This window comes from Cyphellophora attinorum (assembly GCF_001299255.1).
Source record: "Cyphellophora attinorum strain CBS 131958 chromosome Unknown Contig10, whole genome shotgun sequence".
NCBI classification, from domain to species: domain Eukaryota; kingdom Fungi; phylum Ascomycota; class Eurotiomycetes; order Chaetothyriales; family Cyphellophoraceae; genus Cyphellophora; species Cyphellophora attinorum.
The window spans coordinates 534,208-554,384 of record NW_017253238.1 but is presented as its reverse complement, the minus strand read 5'-3'; the positions used below and the strand labels follow the sequence as shown (position 1 = coordinate 554,384).

At 53.5% G+C, this 20,177-nt stretch overlaps 9 protein-coding genes across 9 annotated transcripts; 4 read left to right on the top strand and 5 right to left on the bottom strand.

Moving 5' to 3' along the window:
* Positions 1–551: 551 nt before the first annotated feature.
* On the bottom strand, positions 552–1,385 carry AB675_8046 (putative hydrolase; the record flags this gene model as incomplete). Its single annotated transcript, XM_018148462.1, has 1 exon — positions 552–1,385. One exon carries the CDS (start codon positions 1,383–1,385, stop codon positions 552–554), a length of 834 nt encoding a protein of 277 aa, XP_018001150.1.
* Positions 1,386–2,560: 1,175 nt separating this feature from the next.
* On the bottom strand, positions 2,561–3,900 carry AB675_8045 (Hexokinase-1; the record flags this gene model as incomplete). The annotated part of the gene is made up of 2 exons (XM_018148461.1): positions 2,561–3,576; positions 3,669–3,900. The coding sequence occupies 2 exons, from the start codon at positions 3,898–3,900 to the stop codon at positions 2,561–2,563; spliced, it is 1,248 nt and encodes a 415-aa protein (XP_018001204.1).
* A 2,681-nt stretch (positions 3,901–6,581) lies between these two features.
* Positions 6,582–8,278, top strand: AB675_8044 (uncharacterized protein; the record flags this gene model as incomplete). The annotated part of the gene is made up of 2 exons (XM_018148460.1): positions 6,582–7,657; positions 7,684–8,278. 2 exons carry the CDS (start codon positions 6,582–6,584, stop codon positions 8,276–8,278), a joined length of 1,671 nt encoding a protein of 556 aa, XP_018001056.1.
* A 2,389-nt stretch (positions 8,279–10,667) lies between these two features.
* AB675_8043 (uncharacterized protein) lies at positions 10,668–12,711 on the bottom strand (the record flags this gene model as incomplete). Its single annotated transcript, XM_018148459.1, has 3 exons — positions 10,668–11,337; positions 11,397–11,711; positions 11,759–12,711. The coding sequence occupies 3 exons, from the start codon at positions 12,709–12,711 to the stop codon at positions 10,668–10,670; spliced, it is 1,938 nt and encodes a 645-aa protein (XP_018001105.1).
* A 624-nt stretch (positions 12,712–13,335) lies between these two features.
* Positions 13,336–14,771, bottom strand: AB675_8042 (ATP-dependent RNA helicase eIF4A; the record flags this gene model as incomplete). Its single annotated transcript, XM_018148458.1, has 5 exons — positions 13,336–13,674; positions 13,864–14,348; positions 14,403–14,471; positions 14,521–14,595; positions 14,738–14,771. 5 exons carry the CDS (start codon positions 14,769–14,771, stop codon positions 13,336–13,338), a joined length of 1,002 nt encoding a protein of 333 aa, XP_018000952.1.
* A 1,311-nt stretch (positions 14,772–16,082) lies between these two features.
* On the top strand, positions 16,083–16,796 carry AB675_8041 (F-box protein; the record flags this gene model as incomplete). Its single annotated transcript, XM_018148457.1, has 1 exon — positions 16,083–16,796. The coding sequence occupies one exon, from the start codon at positions 16,083–16,085 to the stop codon at positions 16,794–16,796; it is 714 nt and encodes a 237-aa protein (XP_018001003.1).
* A 161-nt stretch (positions 16,797–16,957) lies between these two features.
* Positions 16,958–17,451, bottom strand: AB675_8040 (uncharacterized protein; the record flags this gene model as incomplete). Its single annotated transcript, XM_018148456.1, has 3 exons — positions 16,958–17,097; positions 17,151–17,346; positions 17,401–17,451. 3 exons carry the CDS (start codon positions 17,449–17,451, stop codon positions 16,958–16,960), a joined length of 387 nt encoding a protein of 128 aa, XP_018001243.1.
* A 328-nt stretch (positions 17,452–17,779) lies between these two features.
* Positions 17,780–18,351, top strand: AB675_8039 (Chromatin modification-related protein EAF6; the record flags this gene model as incomplete). Its single annotated transcript, XM_018148454.1, has 2 exons — positions 17,780–18,111; positions 18,183–18,351. The coding sequence occupies 2 exons, from the start codon at positions 17,780–17,782 to the stop codon at positions 18,349–18,351; spliced, it is 501 nt and encodes a 166-aa protein (XP_018000993.1).
* Positions 18,352–19,174: 823 nt separating this feature from the next.
* Positions 19,175–20,131, top strand: AB675_8038 (Peroxisomal coenzyme A diphosphatase 1, peroxisomal; the record flags this gene model as incomplete). Its single annotated transcript, XM_018148453.1, has 2 exons — positions 19,175–19,201; positions 19,253–20,131. The coding sequence occupies 2 exons, from the start codon at positions 19,175–19,177 to the stop codon at positions 20,129–20,131; spliced, it is 906 nt and encodes a 301-aa protein (XP_018001330.1).
* Between the last annotated feature and the right edge of the window lie 46 nt (positions 20,132–20,177).

The window sequence follows — 20,177 nt, the reverse complement described above, 5'->3', positions numbered from 1 at the left end:
TAGTGGGCTCTTGGATTGTGGCTGAAGGTTTTGGTGATTGTTGAAGTGTGATTGTGTCCTTCACAGCGTTTCGCCGCACAGTAATGTCCCACAATGAGCTTCGGACGCGTTCATGGTGATCATTATCAACCTGTCTCGCAGTTCGCTATGACTTTGCCATTCCTGTATCTGGACATGAGGCGAATACTATAAGGCCATCTCGCAGTCCGCTCTGACTTTGCTCTTACTGGACCGCTACTCAGAAAGCTGCATTCGATAGCTGCGGGCCGCGGACCATTTAGATTTCACTCTATAGACAGGGCAGCGCATTGGACGAGTTGTGGTTCTACTGCCAGTAAAGGTGCGCGGAACGATGCAAGCATTTCGATTTGATAAGACTTGAGCCTCAGTTGTTCTGGCACAAGGCGTCCTGCAGCCGGTTGACACGATCATGCATTTTCGGGCAGCCACGATATCGTTTGACTCGACACACGTGGGAGCAAGATCAGTTGCCACAAATGTAAAATCGATAGAGCTGTCAGAGCCGCCGGCAATTGGGCTGGCCTTACTTTTCACGTTTCCCTATACTCATACGGCTCTTCCGCTCCCTGGTCCACACACTCCACCTCCAACCTCGCCTCCTCCAGCTCCTTCCCACCCACAAGCAGTCCACATTTCAGCTTGTCCCCAGCGACCACTGGCCCGACACCCTTTGGCGTCCCCGTGAGCACCAAATCGCCCTCCTCCAGCGCCATCACTTGACTGATGTCGCTCAGCATCCACGGAATATTGAACAGCATTAGATTTGTGCTATCCCTCTGTTTATCCTCTCCGTTGATGCTCAGGTAGATCTCGATATCATGCGGATCTGGAATCTTCTCCTTCGCAATCACGTTGCTGACGGGCAAAAATGTATCAAATCCTTTAGCAATACTCCATGGTAGGCCCTTCTTCTTGGCCTCGTTCTGGACGTTGCGCGCTGTCATATCGATGGTGAGAAGGTAGCCGCTGACTGCGGACAATGCAGTGGACGCATCGTTGGGCATGTTCTTCCAGGAGGATTTGCCGGAAGGTGGGGGCCCGATGATCAGGCCGAGTTCGATTTCGTGGTGTAACGACACGCCCTTGGGACGGATGAGGGGTCCGCTGGCCGGCAGGAGGATGGAGGACGGAGGCTTCAGGAAGAAGAACGGTTGCGAGGGGCGGGCGGAGGAGAGCTCGGTTATGTGGTCGCTGAAGATTGCAAAGTCAGTCCAGTCACTATTGCAATCATCCCAGTAGACACTGGAGGTGGACTGGAGAGAGCCAGACTGGGTCGTAGAACCGAGTCCTAGCAGCCTTGACAACTGGACTGCGCCGTGACCACGCAACAATGCGTGCATGCGCTTGTCAATGCTGGCCCGCATGCTGAACGGCTGGCTCCGGCCATGAGTGTAGAAGGGAGCACTGGGAACGAGGAAGGAGGCTCACGCATAGTTCCGCCCGATGCACACGACCTTGCGACAATTCTTTTTCACTGCTGCTACAGATGCCATGGTCTTGACCAGTACCGAACGTATGTGGCCAGCTCTTCTCTAAGGACGACCAATGTTGCGCAATGAGCTTGCTGTGCTGATCAAAGGAGACCGCGGGCGAGCTGCTGCTGCGAGAATGGATGTGTAGAGATTTTGGCTGTAAGACACCAGACTTGGACTGTGTTCGCGGTTGGAGAGCACTCTCGTCTCTCCTGGCCCGTAACTAGTGTTCTGTCTGCTGGGACCCAAGCATATGCGTGCGCCGACAACGACATCGGTCGGTGATTTTCTTCGGCAATTGGGGTTATGCTAACATTGAAAGTGGGGGGTATTCCTTTCCTTTCTCCAACATTCCTACTAGTCGTTTACACCGTGCGAAGACAACCTTGAGCTCGGGAAGGTTTCCGTGAAATGGAGCATTCAATTCAACGAGGAAGCGTGAACCTATAGTGGCATACAATGTGCCTGTGTATTATTCCAGAGCTGTGGATAACTATGCTCTTTTGTATAGATTGCTCTATATATATATGTGTGCGTCGTTGCCGATCTCTTGCCCTGAGGCCGTCATCTGCCCAGCGATTGAGAGGCTTGGACGCGACGGCTTAGTCGTCGGCCAATGCCGACGATGCCACGGGCGGCCTTCTGGGCCGAGTCGAAAAGGGTGCCATTGCTGTTGCAGCGGCCAGCTGTGACAGGCTGCAGACCGACCGGTACTCAGGAGGACTGACACCCTGGCTGGTCGACTGTGCCGGACGCTGCGTGATTTTCCTTTTCGGAACACGTCAAACCGACGCTCGTAGATTAGCGTTCGCCGCCTTGCTGCGCATCGTGACGCTTGCTTCACGAGCACATGTACTGTATAGTTGTGGACAAGAACCGTCCGCCTGAAGCCAGCTCATGTATCTTCGGCAAGAGTGATCGCAACTGCTGCGCCAAACAAAGCCGACTCGTATGTCGCTCGAGGCATATCCGCTCGGAACGCTGCAAGGATGTCATGTCCGGTCCTTCAGCGATCATTCTCGCCATGAACCCTTCGCACCTTGACTTAAAGCCAGGATACTTAAGAATCACACTGCCGTTGCAAGCAATTGATGTTTTCGCTGCCGTAGTGGTCGGTTCCGATGTGATCGAAGTTTCCTTTTGTAGGCTCCACAGAGCATGAACCGCGACTGCCATGTAAGCTGATGCTCGCCTGGATATCGAGTGGGCCACCAGACGTAAGAATGCGAGCTGCTGCGCGAGGGTGGATCGAGAAGTCCAAATGCCTGGACAAGCAACACCGATGTATCCTTCATATCCGACGACTGGTCCTCTTCGATCTGAGCAAGTATTGCAGTATCCAAGCTGTAAGGTTCCAGAAGTTCGGCAGGAATAGTGCCACCAAACATGTTGCAGGATTGCACTGCGTCCAGGACGATCAGCCGCATGAGCTCGCCAAGGTAGCGCCCAGTGGTCATGTATTCCAGAGGTTGAAAGTCAGGTAGTGCGTGGTTGCGGTTGAGAACTTCGTCCCAATTACTCCGGGGAAGTATACCGCCGCCAAACATGGACGATTCCGTGTTGACGATGACCTTCTCTGCTCGTGTGAACCATGAAGGACTTCGCAAACCGAACTTTGACCGGCCCATCGACAGTGTTGGTAGGAAAGCGGCAGCATTAGTGCCGGTACCTAGAATCAAGCCCATTGATGTGGTTGGCTCGAGGTAGGCTTGTGAGAGCAGAGTCGCGGCTCCGTCGTTGATGATTGCCTCGACACGGACGGCTAACCCTAGTGTCGTACAAGCGTTTTCGAGCAGTGCGGCCAGATCTGCCCCAAGATTATCGTGAGCGCACTGAAATCCCTTTCCCATCGCCTGAATCTTGCCGGTGCGATAGCTCGTCTGTTCGAGAGGAAAACTCCATGTGAGACCGAGCGCAATGACCTGGTCTTTGGGCCTCGCCTCAAGGCACTCGGCCAGCATAGCTTGAATCTTTGCTGCCATCCATTCAAAGAATAATGTGCCTCGTAGCCGTCTGATGGGCTCGTCGATCTTGTTGGAGGTCATGTGGTGTATGATCATTCCATCACTGCCTGCTGAGCGGCCTTCAGCTCGATCAGAGCAACCCTGAACGTCGATCCTCCAACATCCAGAGCGACAAAGGTGCCCGTCTCTTGACCACGCGGCATGGCCGTACAATATGACGGCAGCATGCAGGCATCACTCTTTTGCAGCTTTTCCCGGAATTGATCCTTCATCGCAGCAGACATCTTGAGCATGCGTCGAATTGAACATGGGTAGCGGAACACCCTATCGACTTCGTCGGCAAAGGTCTGGAGGGGTTTGAACGACCGCTTCCGCTCGACATCCGCGTACGATAGCGTAGGCGGCAGGGCCTTGGCTGCAGTAGGATAGATCAGCATGCTCATGGCACTCCGTATGATAGACTGCAAGAGTGTTTGAAGCAAGTCGAGGGGCATCATCGCGATAACGAGGGGCGGACAGGCTTGTCGGGCTAGTGAGGCGTAGGGGCTGTCGCAACGAGTGAGGCGAGGGAGCGACTTGGGTTCTTTGTCAAGAATCGTACATACAAGAGAAGGGCATTCTGGGAATGATTAAAGATATGATGCGACCGAAGTGAGCGATCAAGACTGCGACCCAGTCCGCTGGGCTTGAGTGACCCTCAAGTGACTGTGCCAATGGCTAGGTCACGGTAAGGGCCGGAGAGGATTATGGTAGCAGTCTAGCAGTACTCTCGCAACGGCAGATGGCGATGAGTACTGTAGTAGGGGCGACGGAGCATACGGAGCAAACATGATTGTAACATAGGCCCAAAAAGTCAAGGCATGTTGTACCCTCCCACCCAAAATGTACAGACAGTGGACGAAAGACTGATGGGGAGGTATGGAGAGGTGTCACTGAAACGTTGCATCGAGACGATCAAAGAAAGCTGCACCGCTTTGCTCGGCGTGAGAACGGGCACTCACAGATTGTCCAGGCCCTTTTGGAGACGGCCTCTTCCGCTCCTGACCTAAGCCTCAGCCCTATCAGATTTCGCTGTGATGCCTCAGCTTGGAGTACCAACAAGTCAGTGACGACTAGCACTACCTTAAGTCTCTACAAGTTGTTCATTGCCTCCGCTCTAGCTGCGAGCGTCTTGTGATGCGATCAGTGTGTAGACGACTTGCACACCAGCACTTCTGAGCCTGGGACCCGGGAGCTATGTCCGGGTGGACACGTTTGGCAGCGTGCATTCAAGTTGCTATCTCCATCACACAACGATGCATCATTATTGCGACAGTCTCCGCGCCTGTCGTGTCCGCTTATAGGTACTTTACTTTGACACAACACTCGACGACTGCTGGATCAGTCTCTACATACCGTTGTATGTATCGAGCATCTTTGGGCGCTACATGTCAAGTTCTCCGACATTATTGCCATCAATGCCTTCATGGCCGAGCGCTGACTTTTGCTCCAAATTGAGAGTCGTAGCTGCCGTCCGAATATGCCACATTGCAGTCCCAGTCCAAGCTAGGACGAAGACACCCTCCCTGTAGGCCATGTGGCAAATCAAGTTTCAGCCACGAGGCTCAAGCAGCAGTCGGCACCTACAGCGCATTCGCGTTGCTTAGGTGTTGGGAAGACCCTGCGATATTGCTATTGATGACAACAAAGCATGGCACGTTGTGTTAGAGACTGACCCAATGCACTTGTCGTGAAGGACGAAGCTGCCCTGCCCTGCACGCTTACCTGATCTTCAGACAACCCCCAAGCAGAGGCGAGAAGACCAAGTCATGGGCTGGGCGAGAGGAGGGTAGCACGAATGGCAATGTCTTAGCCGCCATCCAGATCGCTCAAACGGCTACCTGCGCGATCGTCAGATAAGAGGCCGTACACCGACAACCGCTTGGGCTATAGCTATCAGCTGCTCGTCCAGATCCATACACACAGCAAACACGTCAAGCCTGGCGAGAGCAACACTGTAATTTCTGCTTTCTCGGATGTGGAAGGTACTTTCAAGTTCGCAAGGGACAGCCCTGATATGCTACAGCGTCAAATGAGTTGCAGACTCTAGACATCGCAAAGTCAACCAGTTGTTGCCCTAGGTGCGACTGTTTGTTGTGCCACGTCAGATTTTGGCTGCTATCGTGTTTTGTCATTGACAGGGTCCCGTATCAATGCGCAGCTGCGCCTAGCTGACTTGAAGTTGGCTTGACTGACAGCTCCGAGATCATGGGTACTTCTGTTGTGTTTGGCGAGTTAGCTTAATGTTGGCTTCGAGTCAAGCCCTGTATACGAGGAAGCGCGCCCTGGTCGCGCCTCATCATGGTTTTTGATGAAGCTTTTCTGCGCATGGAAATTCGCCGATACGCTGATCAATGTCAGTGGTAGGCCAGGTATCTACCTTAGTAGAGGAAATGGAGATCAGCGGCTTGAGGATCGCGCCCCCGGGTTTCGCTAAACAGCCGTCCCTCGAATCGATCGATGGGCAGGACACACCACGACTAGAAACAATAGCTGCCTCGATCCCCTCGAACCTGAAGCGGTGGACTACACAAGCCCGTTGTGTCTCCCGAGATCCATTAGTCCAGTTGACATTCATGGCAGCACAAGTCTAGCGGTCCTGTCAAACGCTGCAGCAGCTTGGCCAGCATGGTGGCAGCTACTTCATCTCATTGGTGTGGTTTTGATACACCACTCTCACTCGACCAAATTTGGGCGAAAGCCCTCCTGCGCGTCAAACTCAAGCGGCTCCACTTACAAAACGTGAGCCTTGTTTCCCAGGGATCTGGGTTCTGGGTTCGACTTTGGCTTTAGGTGGCTTTTTGAACATGGATTTGCCGGCTTCTGTGCCTCGTCTGCTTTTCCGATCCAACAAGCGCGTTCGTTGCCGGCCCCAAATATGTATCCTGTCCCATTTCAGTCAGACCGTGATTTCAGCAACAAAAGCATGTTGCCCGCTAGGCGCGTTCTTCCATATCTCTCGACCCCCGAGTAGATCTCTCGATCTGGTTTCCCTTCACCTCACGACGTCTGCTATATCACTGCTGGCCAGTTTGGAGAGTTGTGGTGGACGAGATTCCGGGTTGAGTAGACCCATGCAGCACAGATGGAATCGCGTTTCCGTGTCAAGTTCTGGACGTCGCGACGCGCGAAACGGAATTCGGAGCTCGAGATTCACAGTGTTCCCTACCAAGCTGCATCGGAAGGGAAACGAAGACCGATCTTTATTCACCAACCCTTAGGTCGCAACCTCAAAGAAAAGCGCAAGAGCGACACCTCTGCACTGCAAGGAGTATCCTATCGAACTAGCAGAGCTGGGACCCCGCCAGAGATCGGCGACCTCCCTCACAAAGGCAACGGGCCCATCAAACTACATGCCAGCCGTTCTGGAGAGCTGCTCAGCTCGGAATCAGTGCTTGCTGGAATCGAAGATGCTGATATCTTCGTTCCGCGGCGAGACTCTCGCACCTTGTCTTTGCGCAATTCCACACTAAACGAAAGACGGCCCTCTCATTCGTCATTATCTTCGTCACCGTCTCAACGGCGACCACCAGGATCAGCGCCGGCAGCCTGGGCACCATTCTCTGGCTCGTCTCCATTGCTCGACATCCCCGAGAACTCGCCTACCCATCTGACTACACGGCATTCGATGTCTACGCCTCAGAGCTCAGGCTTTGCGGATTCAATGGGGCGGCCGACATCACATCAACAAAATTCACCAATTGATGGACTGGGAATCTTCGAGCAGCCTCCGCAGGGTATACTCAAGAACGGTTCCCAGCACGTCGAGGCACCCGCGGAACAAAGTGCTACGATTCGTGCCCTTTGGAAAGCAGAGTACAGCCGTTTGGTCACCATATATGGTCAAGCGGGTGTTGAGAAAAGCTTCGGAGAGATGCCTGGGGATCAGAAGAAGCTATCAATAATCGAAGATGAGCAGGTCACGCCAGTGGCTCTAGACCCTCTGCCCCGTCCTAGTTTCGAACCGAAAGACAATAAGCAGAAGACTAGACGAAGATCTCGGAGTGACGCTCGCCACGACGACACGTCCGATGAGTCTTCGCAACGGCCACATTCTTTCATGTCGTCTGCTGGGGGATATGCATCATCATTTACAACCAGAACTAGTATCGCGGAATCAGATACGTTTACCACCAAAGACGACATCCGCAAGATGGTTGAGTCCATGAGATCGACCTATATCCAAGCGCTCGAGCACGCGAGCCATCTCGAGACGCAGTGAAGTCACTACGGCGGAAGAAGAAGAGGAAGTCGACCACGCCCGCGACTACGCCAAGAGCATCATCGATCCCAGTGACACCCGAAGGAGAGCGCTCAGTCTCGATGCCCACAACAAGCTCGTCTCCCCTTCTTCGGTCACAACGAAGTGTCCGAACAGTCTCACAGCCTGTTGCAGGCATTCCATTAGTCCAGGACCCGACAGCAAGCGATGAGCCAGAACCAGATGCTGGTCTCAAACGGGCCGATTCTGCTACACTCGGCGCTCTGACGGGCGAGTCCAGGAGGAGCTCCATCAAGAAGCGTGCAGCGTCTAGACAGAACTCTCGACGTGGCTCGCTTTCGAATCCTAAGATACGCTTGTCAACCTCGGTAAGCAAGAAAGCTTCACCGGCTGAGAAAGAGAACGTGGTTGAGGACGAGGACTTTGCGTCACTCTACAAGGACATCTTCTCCTCGACAGACTTCTGGCAATCGTCCGCTACTGCATCAACTACAAATATCTCTCTGTCAACTTACCAGACGCCAGACTCTGTGTCATCTGGACCAAACGCGTCACTTTAAACGAACATTCCTTTGTCAGGTCACGAATGATGGGCACATATGATCACGCGATACGTTTCAGATCTTCAGAATCGGGATTGGGAAACTTGCTTTGCACGGTGTTTTCAGAGGAATTTCGAATCAGAAGGTTTCGATATCGTTGCAAAACGATCAAGAACTTTCGTATAGTTGTCGAGCAAGAGTCATTCTGACATGATGATGCTCGAAGCAAGAGCAATGATACCCGATTGTACCTTCCTCCATGTATCAAATGCTATCTGAGCAAAATCGGAGCTGCAGGCTTCTTCAAACAATCCATTTCCCACTTCGCAGATATCTTCAGCCTGATATTCGTCTCCCACGCTATTGAACTGTCGTATGCCTGGCATAGCCCAGGTTGCATAGGCGCGATACATTGTTGGAACAGGAAGCCACGCGCATCAGTCTCGATGGCCATCGGGCTCAATCCGCCACAAATTACAATTCTTCGAGGCGGAGACGATCTGCGATTGCGCAGCCAGCCCTCTGTCAACCTTGACGCCCTCAGAACGCCTCCATCCGCACCTCCTGACGACCACAATCATCGATGCTGCTTCCGAGATCGCAGACGCAGCCTGTGCTTTCACTCGTACCTATGTACTATGGAGCCATCGGCAATCGTTTCCACGCCGCCATCTGAGCTCACGCAATTTCAAGGTGAGTTTGCGGAAAATAATCTTACCTCCCGAACCTACAGCGTGAGAATTCGAACCATTAGCTCCCTAGCGCGGCTGTCAAACCGTCGAACATTGAGGGGCATGGCGAGGCCGTTTCTCTGAACATCCGTACAGGCGTCTTGTACGCTCACACTGTGGCCAAACCATCAAGGTCAGCATTGTGGTCAGCCATGCATACCAGTGCTCCCAAGGTCCACCAGTGCGCACACATCGAGCGCAACGCTCTGTCAAGGCCAGTGAGCTCCTTTCCCACGCGGCACAAACTTATACCCGCAGAGTTCACCACAAGCAGAGGCTAGCGCCGGTCTACGGAGTACCTGCGGCTTGAAGTCAAAAATATTGAAACCCTGGTTCCCTGCGGCGGCTCCGAATTGCATACGTACTTCCCATATTTTCCTCGACGTGTTGCTTGGACTCCGCCTTCAGCCACGAGGCAGGCAAGCCACTGCTCGAGAGAGAGATCACGTCGTCGCGGCACCTCATAGCTTGCAGCAACGACGGGCACACGGCGACCTGGCGAACGATTATCATTACGGATGTTGCTGCTTGGCGTTTGTTGCGCGGGTATGGCGCAACAGATTTGTAAGGTCCAGCTATTGCGATCGCATTGCACTGGATGGTGAGAGTAAGGTCATGAGGTTCTGCACAGAGTGTTCCAGCGCTGGGGATGATGAAGCCCGCCAGGCAGACGAGTCTCTCCAATGGCTAGCATGTCACAAGACATCACAAAAGTCCATACTCCGGTCCCGCTGACGCGCGGTCTGAGGGCAAGTCATAGCTGTCAAGCACCGTTGTCTCCTGCATAATGCAGCAGCAGAAACCAACGGCGTCCCTCAAAATGTCCAAAGTCAACACCTGACCGCCGGCCAAACACCGAGCCTCATCAGAACTACTCACTTTGAAACAGTCGTGCGAAAGGCTCGAACTCGGAAACGCAAGCACTCGACTTCACCCAAGAAACGAGTTCGTCGGGCGCGAAGGATATGCAAACCTCTTGAGCCCGGAAATACACCACCGGATCACAGGCAGATGAGGCGATCGTTCGCCAGCGAAATTAGCCTCGCTGCACAAAGGGATCGAGGATAAGCGAAAACGCCACAAGTAATCACTAGCCACCTGTGCCGCTCGCTCGGAGTTCGGATGGTGCTTCCCGTCGGGAAGACCGTCCTACTGTGGAAGGTCTAAGAGGATGTCGTGGGTCTTGCGGAAATGGGCTGATGAGGCGCTTCTCTATACTAGGGAGTTATCTTCTGAACAATGCCGGTAGAACGCAACACAAGTAGAGAGAGACGACTTTCAATACTGTCTGGCGGCCTGGTCACTCGAGACGACGATCTTAAACGCTGCGAGGGGAAGACAACCGAAGTCAACGCCTACAGCCGGTGCAGTGAAATGGTGATAAGATTCTGCGGTTAAAACCCTGTATGGAGGAACAGCTATGTTATTTCAAGTCTGGATGATTTTGTTTCCGTATCCCTCTCTCACTTCATACTGAATGGCAATTTGTCCTTCGCACATTGGACGAACGGATGTTAACATAGATGTTCGGCCACATTCTGGTAGATAAGGTGCCTTCCGTACTCATATTATGGAAAGTGTTGCAATAATCGTCGACAACCGCCTATCTCCTTGTCTCCACAGGTTCATGATCGAATCCATGAGCCCGTCTTTTGAGTATTACTCTTGTGAGCAGGCTACAGCTCCGAAGTCGGCAAGATCGGAATCTTAGGTGGAGGTCGCCGTACCTTCTTGACACGCTTGACGACAGGGGCAGCATGGTCAACAGATGTGGGCTGACGTTGATGCTTTCTGTCGTTCGTGCCGGCAAGGGTGGCTCGCGACTTGTTATTCCTGATGAGGGTCGGGAGGCGGCTTATCTTACGGGGAGCAGGAGGCGGTGTTGGGATTCGCGGAAGCTGTGGCTCCCCTTCTTCCGACTCAATGTCCTGCTGGAGCCGGCGAGACGCAATTCGGGTCCTGTCGTTGAGCATCGTGACGATATCACTACTGCTACTGATCTGACGATGATGGATGGAGCCACTCGGTCGGGAGGCCGTCTGAGCTGATGGTTGACCCGGTCGGCTGCGTACCTTCAATTTGCTGGGAGGTGTGGATGGAAGCGCTGGCGTTTGCGTCTCTGCTGATTGAGCGGAGGTAGCCCGTGTCATAGGAATCTCGTATGATACCTCTCTCTCAGGTTGGTGTGAGGGAGGAATCGCGAAATCCTTGTTGTGGTCGTTGCTGGTCGCGGGCTCCGTGATTTGTGTGGGCGGTCGAAGCTTCACTTGGTTCGCTTTGGCTGTCTTGGACTCCGGCTTGGTTCTCCCGCCGATCTTGCGATTCTGTCTCTTCTTTGGCCGATCGCTTGTCTCAGATGGCGCAGCTTTCGGCGCTTCTTAGGTGTGACCTCGATCCCAGAACACTGAGCCGCAATGCCGGCAAGACGTTGGCTTCTTCGAGGCTCTTGGACAGGAACAACAGGCCGGCCATCCCGGCGCTCGCTCGAAGGCACGGTAGCCTCTGCGTCTTTGCCTCTTCGCTTCTCCACCGGTGCTGAGGTTCTCGTCAGACTGGAATCGGGAGGATGCTCATGCGGAACTTGCGCGGAAGCCTGGCTCTTCCGAGCAACGGTCGGTCTGGTAGTAGCCGCCAGTGGCAAAGCGGGTGTGCCAGACATTCCATAGGACACAACACTGTCCCATGTCCAGCCATTGTGCTCGAGCACTGTCGACACTGCTCTCGATTGCCTTCGGCGTGAAGGCCATCCACAAAACTCCGGACGAACTCCTTCTCTTGGTCATGCGGAAGAGTTTTTATCAACGTCTGCGCTTCTGCTAGATATCTGTCCCAGCTATGATATCTTCCTTGCTTGAGCTGGGAGTAGTTTGGACGGGCTGCAATCCGAGGACTACTCAAAACGATAGGCTGAAGGGATTCGGGCACTCTAGACTGTGGTCTTTGATGGGCAGCATAGGATGGTGTTGCGACATTCTCATCCAGATCAATGCTTGGCTCGGGTGTGAGCGTTGGATACTTGTCTTCGACATCTTGCAGAGTGAGCATCGGCTCCTCCTGACTTCCCGGACCCGAGCTCGACACTGTATTCGTGACGACAGAATCTGCTGATTCATCATAGGATCCTCGAAGTTTGGTGGCCTCACGATCACAGTTGTTTGCCAGTCTCGGTGTGTCTGACGAGCAGGTACAGCGATCGATCCGAGCCTCTAGACTTGACATCCGTGCCAGGAGAGCGTCTATGACCGGTTGTTGCTGATGCCCGTCGATGTTCGCTGATAATTGTTGAAGATCTTGTGCCAATTTGTTCGTTCTTTTCTCCCCATCCTCCTCCAATCCACAGAGGTATGCGTGGACATCATCGACCCGTTCAGACAACTTCTGGATCTTTTCACCATCGGACTTGCTGGTAGATGCTAGGTCAGCAGAGACTTGATCGACTCTCAGGCTCGTCGAGGTGGCCAGATCCGAGTAACGGGTGAGCTTTGCTTCAGCGATGTCGACCTGAGCTTGAACAGATTCAGTTCTCGAGGAACACGCAGCGGAGTCTACCTGCAAGCTTTCGACAGTACTCGACAGGCATGACTGCAGATCCTGGATTTCGTCGATGCGGGCTTGTAGCTGCTGAACTTGTTTGTGCAGCAGAGTATTCTCACGTCGAATCTGATGGCTCCAGAGGAGGTCGATGCCTTGCGGTAGATTCGCCCTGGACCGTTCTAACATGGTTGTTGCTGGAGTACCAGTATGCTACGGCCAGTCTATGAGGGTCTGTGAGGTGTGTCTGATGTCAAAGCGAAGCTGGACTTACTGAGAAGTCACGAGGTGAATCGTGTGGGCTTGGCGTGCCCAGGAGGAAGGAGGGAAAAAGGCAGGAGCGACGGACAAGAAAACGCCAACACGAAGAAGGCTGACTTTGAAGCATTAACGTTGTCTACCCTTTCTATTGACCCACAGAGCAATCGATGCTGCACTCATGCTATGCTCCCTCATCGCATAAGAGCAGCTGATCGTATCTGTCGAATCGATCGAGAAATAGCCAATACGTCGTAGGTGAGTCTCGAGCAATCTGAGCCTATCATGGTAGATGTTCACCATGGTAGATGTTCAGAGTCGATGCCAGTCAAGGAGCTGCCACTTGAGTGAATTGTGGAAACTGGACTGGACGTGCCCATCAAATGAAATAACGACTTTTCGCAAAAAAGCAGACCCAGAGTCAAGCAGTCAGAGGCATGCTTCATCCCACTTTTCTCTTCGGCCCACTTGCAGGTATCGTGTGCAACCTAACGCCGATAATGCCGCCTGATACAGGAGAAGTCGGATGCGGGTATCGCATAGGAATGGTCTGCTTTAGATGAGGTCGGCAACGTTCATTGGCATCTCCTCGATCTGAGTGCTGTAGAACTGCTCAATCTCTCTCATCATTCGGACGTCATCAGCGGTGACGAAGTTGATGGCAACACCCTTTCGGCCAAATCGTCCACCACGACCGATGCGGTGAATGTAGTTCTCGCGGTTGGCAGGCAGATCATAGTTGATGACCAGAGAGACCTGCTGGACGTCGATACCACGAGCCAGGAGATCGGTGGCAATCAGAACACGAGAAGAGCCGGACCGGAATTCCTTCATGATGACATCGCGCTGAGCCTGCTCCATGTCGCCGTGCATCGCTGAGACCGTGAAGTCACGCTGAGTGAGTTTGTCGGTGAGCCAGTCGACCTTTCTGCGAGTATTGCAGAAGATGACGGCCTGGGTGATGGTGACGGTCTCGTACAGATCGGAAAGGGTGTCGAGCTTCCAGTCCTCCTTCTCGACGGCAATGTAGAACTGCTTGATACCTTCAAGGGTGAGCTCAGCCTTCTTGACGAGAATGCGGACGGGGTCGCGCATGAACTTGGTGGTGACCTCGAGCACATCCTGAGGCATGGTCGCAGAGAGAAGGACGACCTGAGTGGACTGAGGCAGGAGCTGGAAGATGTCGTAGATCTGCTCAGTGAAACCACGGGACAGCATTTCGTCAGCCTCATCGAGGATGAACATCTTGATGTTGTCGGTCTTGAGAACGCGACGCTGAATCATGTCCTGGACGCGACCTGGGGTACCGACGACGACTTGAGGACCATCTTGAAGAGCCTTCATGTCCTCACGGACGTTGGTGCCGCCAATGCAGGCGTGGCACTCAATGTTCATGAAGTCACCGATGGCAACAACGACCTTCTGGATCTGCTGGGCGAGCTCACGAGTGGGAGCAAGGATGAGGGCCTGGCAAGCCTTGAGGTTGCCATCGATCTTCTGGAGCGCAGAAATGGAGAAGGTGGCGGTTTTGCCAGTACCGGACTGGGCTTGAGCGATGACATCGGAGCCTTTTCAACGTGTCAGTGTATACTGTTGCTGGGAGATACTTTTTGTAGACTTACCCTTGATGACGGGCATGATGGCACGCTGCTGGATAGCGGACGGGCGTTCGAAACCGTAGGCATAGATTCCTGCGTTTGTTAGACTGCTGTATTGCGATCGAGTCCGAATTTGACGTACCTCGAAGGAGTTCGGCCTTCAGGCTCATGCTATCGAAGGAGTCGGTGACCTCATCGTAGTTCGACTCGATTTGGCCTTCAGTCTCAGTCAGTAATTGTTCGAGATTTTGGCAGTCAGCAGAAAGGATGCTGCTCGTCACCACCGCAACTGCGCAGGCGCATTTGAGATGCGAAACTGTCGCAAGCGTCGCAGTGTATGTACAAAGGTGTAGACTCACTCTCGGGAACCTCCTCGAGTCCTTTGTCAGCCATGATTGCGAGTAGGTCGCAGGAGATCACAGGCGCCGGGCCGTGATCTGGAAAAGTTGGGAAGTGGGGTGGTTGTTGACTTAGCACGCTGCGCAGGCGTCTAAGTCGTTCAGATTTCTGTTCTGTGAACTTTTAGTGATACAAAAAGATTCTCTTCAATGAGAATCTGGTTGTTTCTGTGGTTGTGATTGTGTTCCTTGGTTGTGTGTGGTTATGAAAAGGAAGGGAAATCTCTAAGGACATTTTTATCAAAAGTTTTATTTGGGGCATTTCAGGTAGCCGGCTTTGCCTCTTGCCAAGGCACTTGCCTTGAAGCAGGCTAGCGTTACACACGTGACTCATGTGAATGGCTGTTCAGTGATGCTGCGCACAATTCTCAGGCAAATTCTCCTGGCTTCTGCACTTCTGGTGGCAAGTTCAGGCATTCTTGCTGCTGGAAGTGCCTAGTCCGATGTAGAATGCTTCACTCAGCCTGACACGATCTTCGGTGAAGAGCCCTTTCGAGTCGCAGACCTTCGGTGTAGTCCCGCTCCGGCAGTACTTTGGCGATTTAGCAGCAGCGAATGGAGCAATCATGAGTATCACTGAGACTCTCCAGGCACACGAGGATTCATACGTTTCTACCAAGGTCAAGAGCATTAAATCCAACGAGCATGAGTCTTTTCGTCATCCGCTCGGAGTGCGACCCGCCGGTAACGCTCTGACATCTGCTCAAAATGCTGCTTCGAGCATGGGAGATTTCGCTCGGTTGCCTGATACTCTGATTTTGACACTACTTGAGTTCCTGGACCAGCAAGCACTGACGGCATTGGGTAGCACGTGCAAAAGCTTCTTCGCGTACTGCACATACGATCAGCTCTGGCGAGACTTGGCCATCAATTCATCTGCGGTCGACTTTGAATGGCGTGGTTCGTGGAGGGCATCGTTGCGGCGCTTGTCAGGAGATTCACAGTCATCCATTGATTGTCGAAATGTTTTCTCTGACGCACTTCACCGGCCGTTCCTCTGCTCGAGATTGGATCTTCAGCAATACGCAAATCCGAGAGACTTCGCACATCCCATCCCTAGATTGTCCGACCTGTCCACGGACGACTTCAACCATGCCTGGACAGATCGACCCTTCATACTGACCGACCCTGTCAAGCGCTGGAGAGCATACCAAAGCTGGTCTTGGGAAGCTCTCGCGGAACGATATGCGCACATCAGCTTCCGAGCAGAAGCGGTCGACTGGCCCATGAGGAGATACATGGAGTACATGAGAAACACAAGCGATGAGAGTCCGCTTTATCTCTTCGATCGGGCGTTTGCCAGAAGATGAAGCTCGAGGTCGGTCCAGCAGGCGACTACGAAGCGCCTTCATGCTTCCAAGAAGACCTCTTTGCAGTTCTGGGAGACCAAAGGCCTGACCATCGTTGGCTCATCATCGGGCCAGAGCGAAGCGGGTCAACGTTCCACAAGGACCCGAATGCCACGTCTGCGTGGAACGCTGTAGTGCGTGGCTCGAAATACTGGATCATGTTCCCACCCTACATCATGCCGCCGGGCGTTTTCGTTTCGGATGATCAAAGTGAAGTCACAAGCCCCTTAAGCATTGGCGAGTGGCTACTCTCCTTCCACGAGGAGGCCAGACAAACTTCTGGTTGCTTAGAGGGTGTATGCGAAGAAGGCGAGGTCTTGCATGTGCCGAGCGGGTGGTGGCACCTTGTCGTCAATCTCGACCCAGCCATTGCCATTACCCAGAACTTTGTGCCGCGATCCCATGTTGGCTCAGTGGTGGACTTTCTGGATCGAAAACGTGCTCAAATCTCCGGTTTCAAGGACGACGTCACAGATCCCCTGGAGCTGTTCCTGGGGCGACTCAAAGAAGAGTATCCCGGCCTGGCCGTTGAGCTGAAGAGGGACGATGCGGATAAGTCTAGGAAACGAAAGTGGGAGGAAGTTGTGGCACCAGCCAGTGTCGAGAATGCTAGTAGTGGTGCTTTCAGCTTCGGATTTGGTGATGATCTCGAAAGCGAACCCGAAGACTGACCACTAGTGGCACGCTACAGACTTGGTGGCGACGCTCTGGGATCCGAATGCGATGTAGCCAACGAAAGCGCCAGTTGCCACTGCCAACATTACCCAACCATTATAGGTCATGAACAACAGCCTGCTGGTCAGCCCAAGCACTATTTCGCCGGACCTTCAACTCACATGATGAAGAAGCTGTAGAAGACCTGAGCGGCATAGAACGCCGCTTTTATGATCACGCCCTTCTTCTCAGCATTTGTTCTGGCGTCTTTTCCTGGCGAAAGCAATGAGCTTATTTCACTGACTCTGGACTCTTCGGCTGGCAAAAGCTTTGAGCTAATGATCGAGTACAGGGTAGAGACAGTCACATACGCTGCGTGTTGCCGTTGTATGCTTGCAAGTGGGCACTGTGGCTCTGCTCGTACCGCCTGCTCATGTCCCGTACCCATTCGTAGCCTGCTGTAAGAACGATGATCGCAAGGAGGGAGATGAGCAAAGACGCCGTCCCAGTGACTCGCCATTGAGGGAAGATTATGCACAAGTTCTTCGAGGACCAGGTGAAGAGCATCTGGCCATGTTAGCCATGACATCCAGTAAGCATGCGCAACTCTGGGCTCCTGACATTCATCGAGCACTGTCCCTCCCCCATGTCCATGTCTCCTCCATGGCCCATGTGGCTCCATGGTCCATGTGGTCGTGGTCCATCATCGTAGCAAGGCGTCGGCGTAAAATCAAAGGTGATGTTGTGGATGAGCACGTCCAGCGTTATGCAGGTGAAATGGAGGCAAGACTGAGTATACTCTATGAAGGACACCTGGATGTAGTTGCACTCGAGGAGCGCTGTCACGGACCCCACCATTGTCCAGTCACGTGGCCAGAGTTTCACCTCAAGTCGCCTACGCGGAGCCCGGCTCAGCTTGGACAACTAATCGCAGTCCTCAACATCTCAAACTCCATCGACTGGACGGCTACAGTCCGCGCGCATTGCGCCAGTGCGAGTGATGGCAGAAAACGTGCCTCCAGGCTCAGCATCGAAGCCGGCCGCCAATGGCGACCGACCTGGACTGCCCTACTACGAGAAACTACGACGCGACTTGCGCGACACACTACAGAAGAAGCGCCTGATCGACCGAAACATGGCTGCTATCGAAGAAACGATCTATCGACAAGAGACCGCATACCTCGAAGAAACGTCTGCGGCAGGCAACATCGTCAAGGGCTTCGACAATTACATCAAAGCCTCCGCTGTCACCTCGTCTGCCAACTCAGCCGGCGGGACGATTTCTGGCAGTGCTGCAGGAGGCGGCGTTGGCGCAAGCGACGCAAGGCGGCGGTCAGCGATAGCGACAGGGTGTTCTCTAAGAGTTCTGTATCATACATGCGGGACTCGGACACACCTAGTAGTGCAGTGAGCACGCCTGCACACGCTGGCACACCGACCGGGAGCTTTGCAGCGGACAAGACGGCAGACAAGAAGAAGAAGAAGGCTGCGGCGCAGCATGATGAGGAGTCAGATCGGCCGAGCAAGCGGCAGAAGATATCTTTCAACTCAAGGAAGGGACATGACGACTGAAAACCTAACAAGCGAAATGCAACGATTCTACGAATACTACTGCGCGGTTCGGGCTGCGCAGCGCTCGGGTAGCGTTCACTTTCGACAACCCGAAGCACGGACGATACTGGACGCGTACAACCAGGACATCAGGCCATCGGAATGATCCATCAAGGTGTCATTCCCGAGAACGTGAGCCGGCAACACAGCTGACTTCTGCTGCCAGCTGGAGGTCTTGTAAGTTTGAGACTCCAACGAAGGCAGAATGCCGACGCAGGAGACTGAACCTCTCCCCTACAATTGTTCTGACTAGACTCACATACTAGCCGCAAGGCCTTGACTACAATGGTTGTCTCCGATCCCCTTGAGGACTCAAAACCGGCTTCTTACGTCCAATACCGGATTCTATGGACCTTGAGCCGGTGGCAATGCTCCCAAGCAAGCCAGAACATATATCAGAGTGCAAGCCAGCGTCTGCGGCTGTAGTAAGGAGGCCTACTGTTGGTGGGCAAGGTCAGACAGGCAGCTCTTCAGTCGGTCGGCCGAATCCAGGGCGGAGAGAGGTTTTGATAGAAGTAGCTCCATCTATTTGGCAGCAAGGACAGATCTCGGGCTTTGCCAAGACCCGTGCCTATTGCCGGTGACATGAACTTTGCCTCGGCGCCTACAAAGTCAATCATCAACCTCGCTTGTCTCACTCGCTCTATTGTATTCGAGCTTAGTAGACTGTACATATATGCTTCGCCGTGTGCAGGTTGCTCGCTGTCGCCAGCACCTACATCGCTCGGTCCGACGCGGTAGCAGCTTCGCCGATTATCGCAACGCGCAAGCTGCCGGACCGGCCATGGCGCCATTATCCGAAGAGTCCAGGGTAGGCAGAGATACATGCGTGGCAAAGTATGAATTGCTGACAAGCTCACAGAGGGCGGTACAGAGGCTACGAGAATACAAAGGGCCACCGACAGCATGGGCTTCGATGCCACTATCAAGGAAGGCGGCAGTACTGATCCTCCTCTTCGCAGACCCCAAAGGTGATCTGCGAGTAGTCATAACCATGAGAGCTGCCACACTTTCGTCTTACTCAGGGCAAGCAGCTTTACCAGGAGGAAAGGCAGAGGAGGGCGAAGAGGCCTTTCACACAGCACGACGAGAAGCCGCCGAGGAGATAGGCCTGGCACCCCTCGGAACAGAACTTCCGGCACCGTTTCGCATTGAGCATCTGTGCGAGATGCCGACGAATTTGGCAAAGACTGAGCTAGTGGTGCGTCCGTGCGTCGCCTTTGTCCATTCTCACGATCCGGAATCTGGTCTCGATGCTAGTGTGGCAGACAAACTTCTACCAGTCTTGGATGCTCGAGAAGTTGCGGCAGTCTTCTCGGCTCCCTTCAAGAATTTTCTGTACAGTGAAGATCTTCCGAGCCAAGACAATCTCCCAGGCAGGCCGAAGCAGTGGTACAAAGGCATGTGGACAGACTGGCACCAGAGCCGCTGGCGTATGCACAATTTCTTTGTCCCGGTCACCAATCAAATTGTTGCTAAGCCCAAGAAGACCGAAGGGCAAAAGCAAGCAGCAGATCACCTGGAGTCCTTGGAAAGATACCGAGTCTTTGGGATGACCGCCAGGATTCTCGTCGATGCTTCACGCTATGCTTACGCCCAAGAACCTACTTTCGAGCACAACTCGCATTTTGGTGACGAAGACATGATCGGTCGACTGCGGCGGATTGGCCGGCTGGGCGAGTATCGCAAATCCGACGACGAGTTGACCAAAGAGGACCTTGCGAAAGCAGCAAGCCTGTAGACTCGGCATCGAGCTATGTGAGCAGTCATATTCAAGAGCAGGGAGT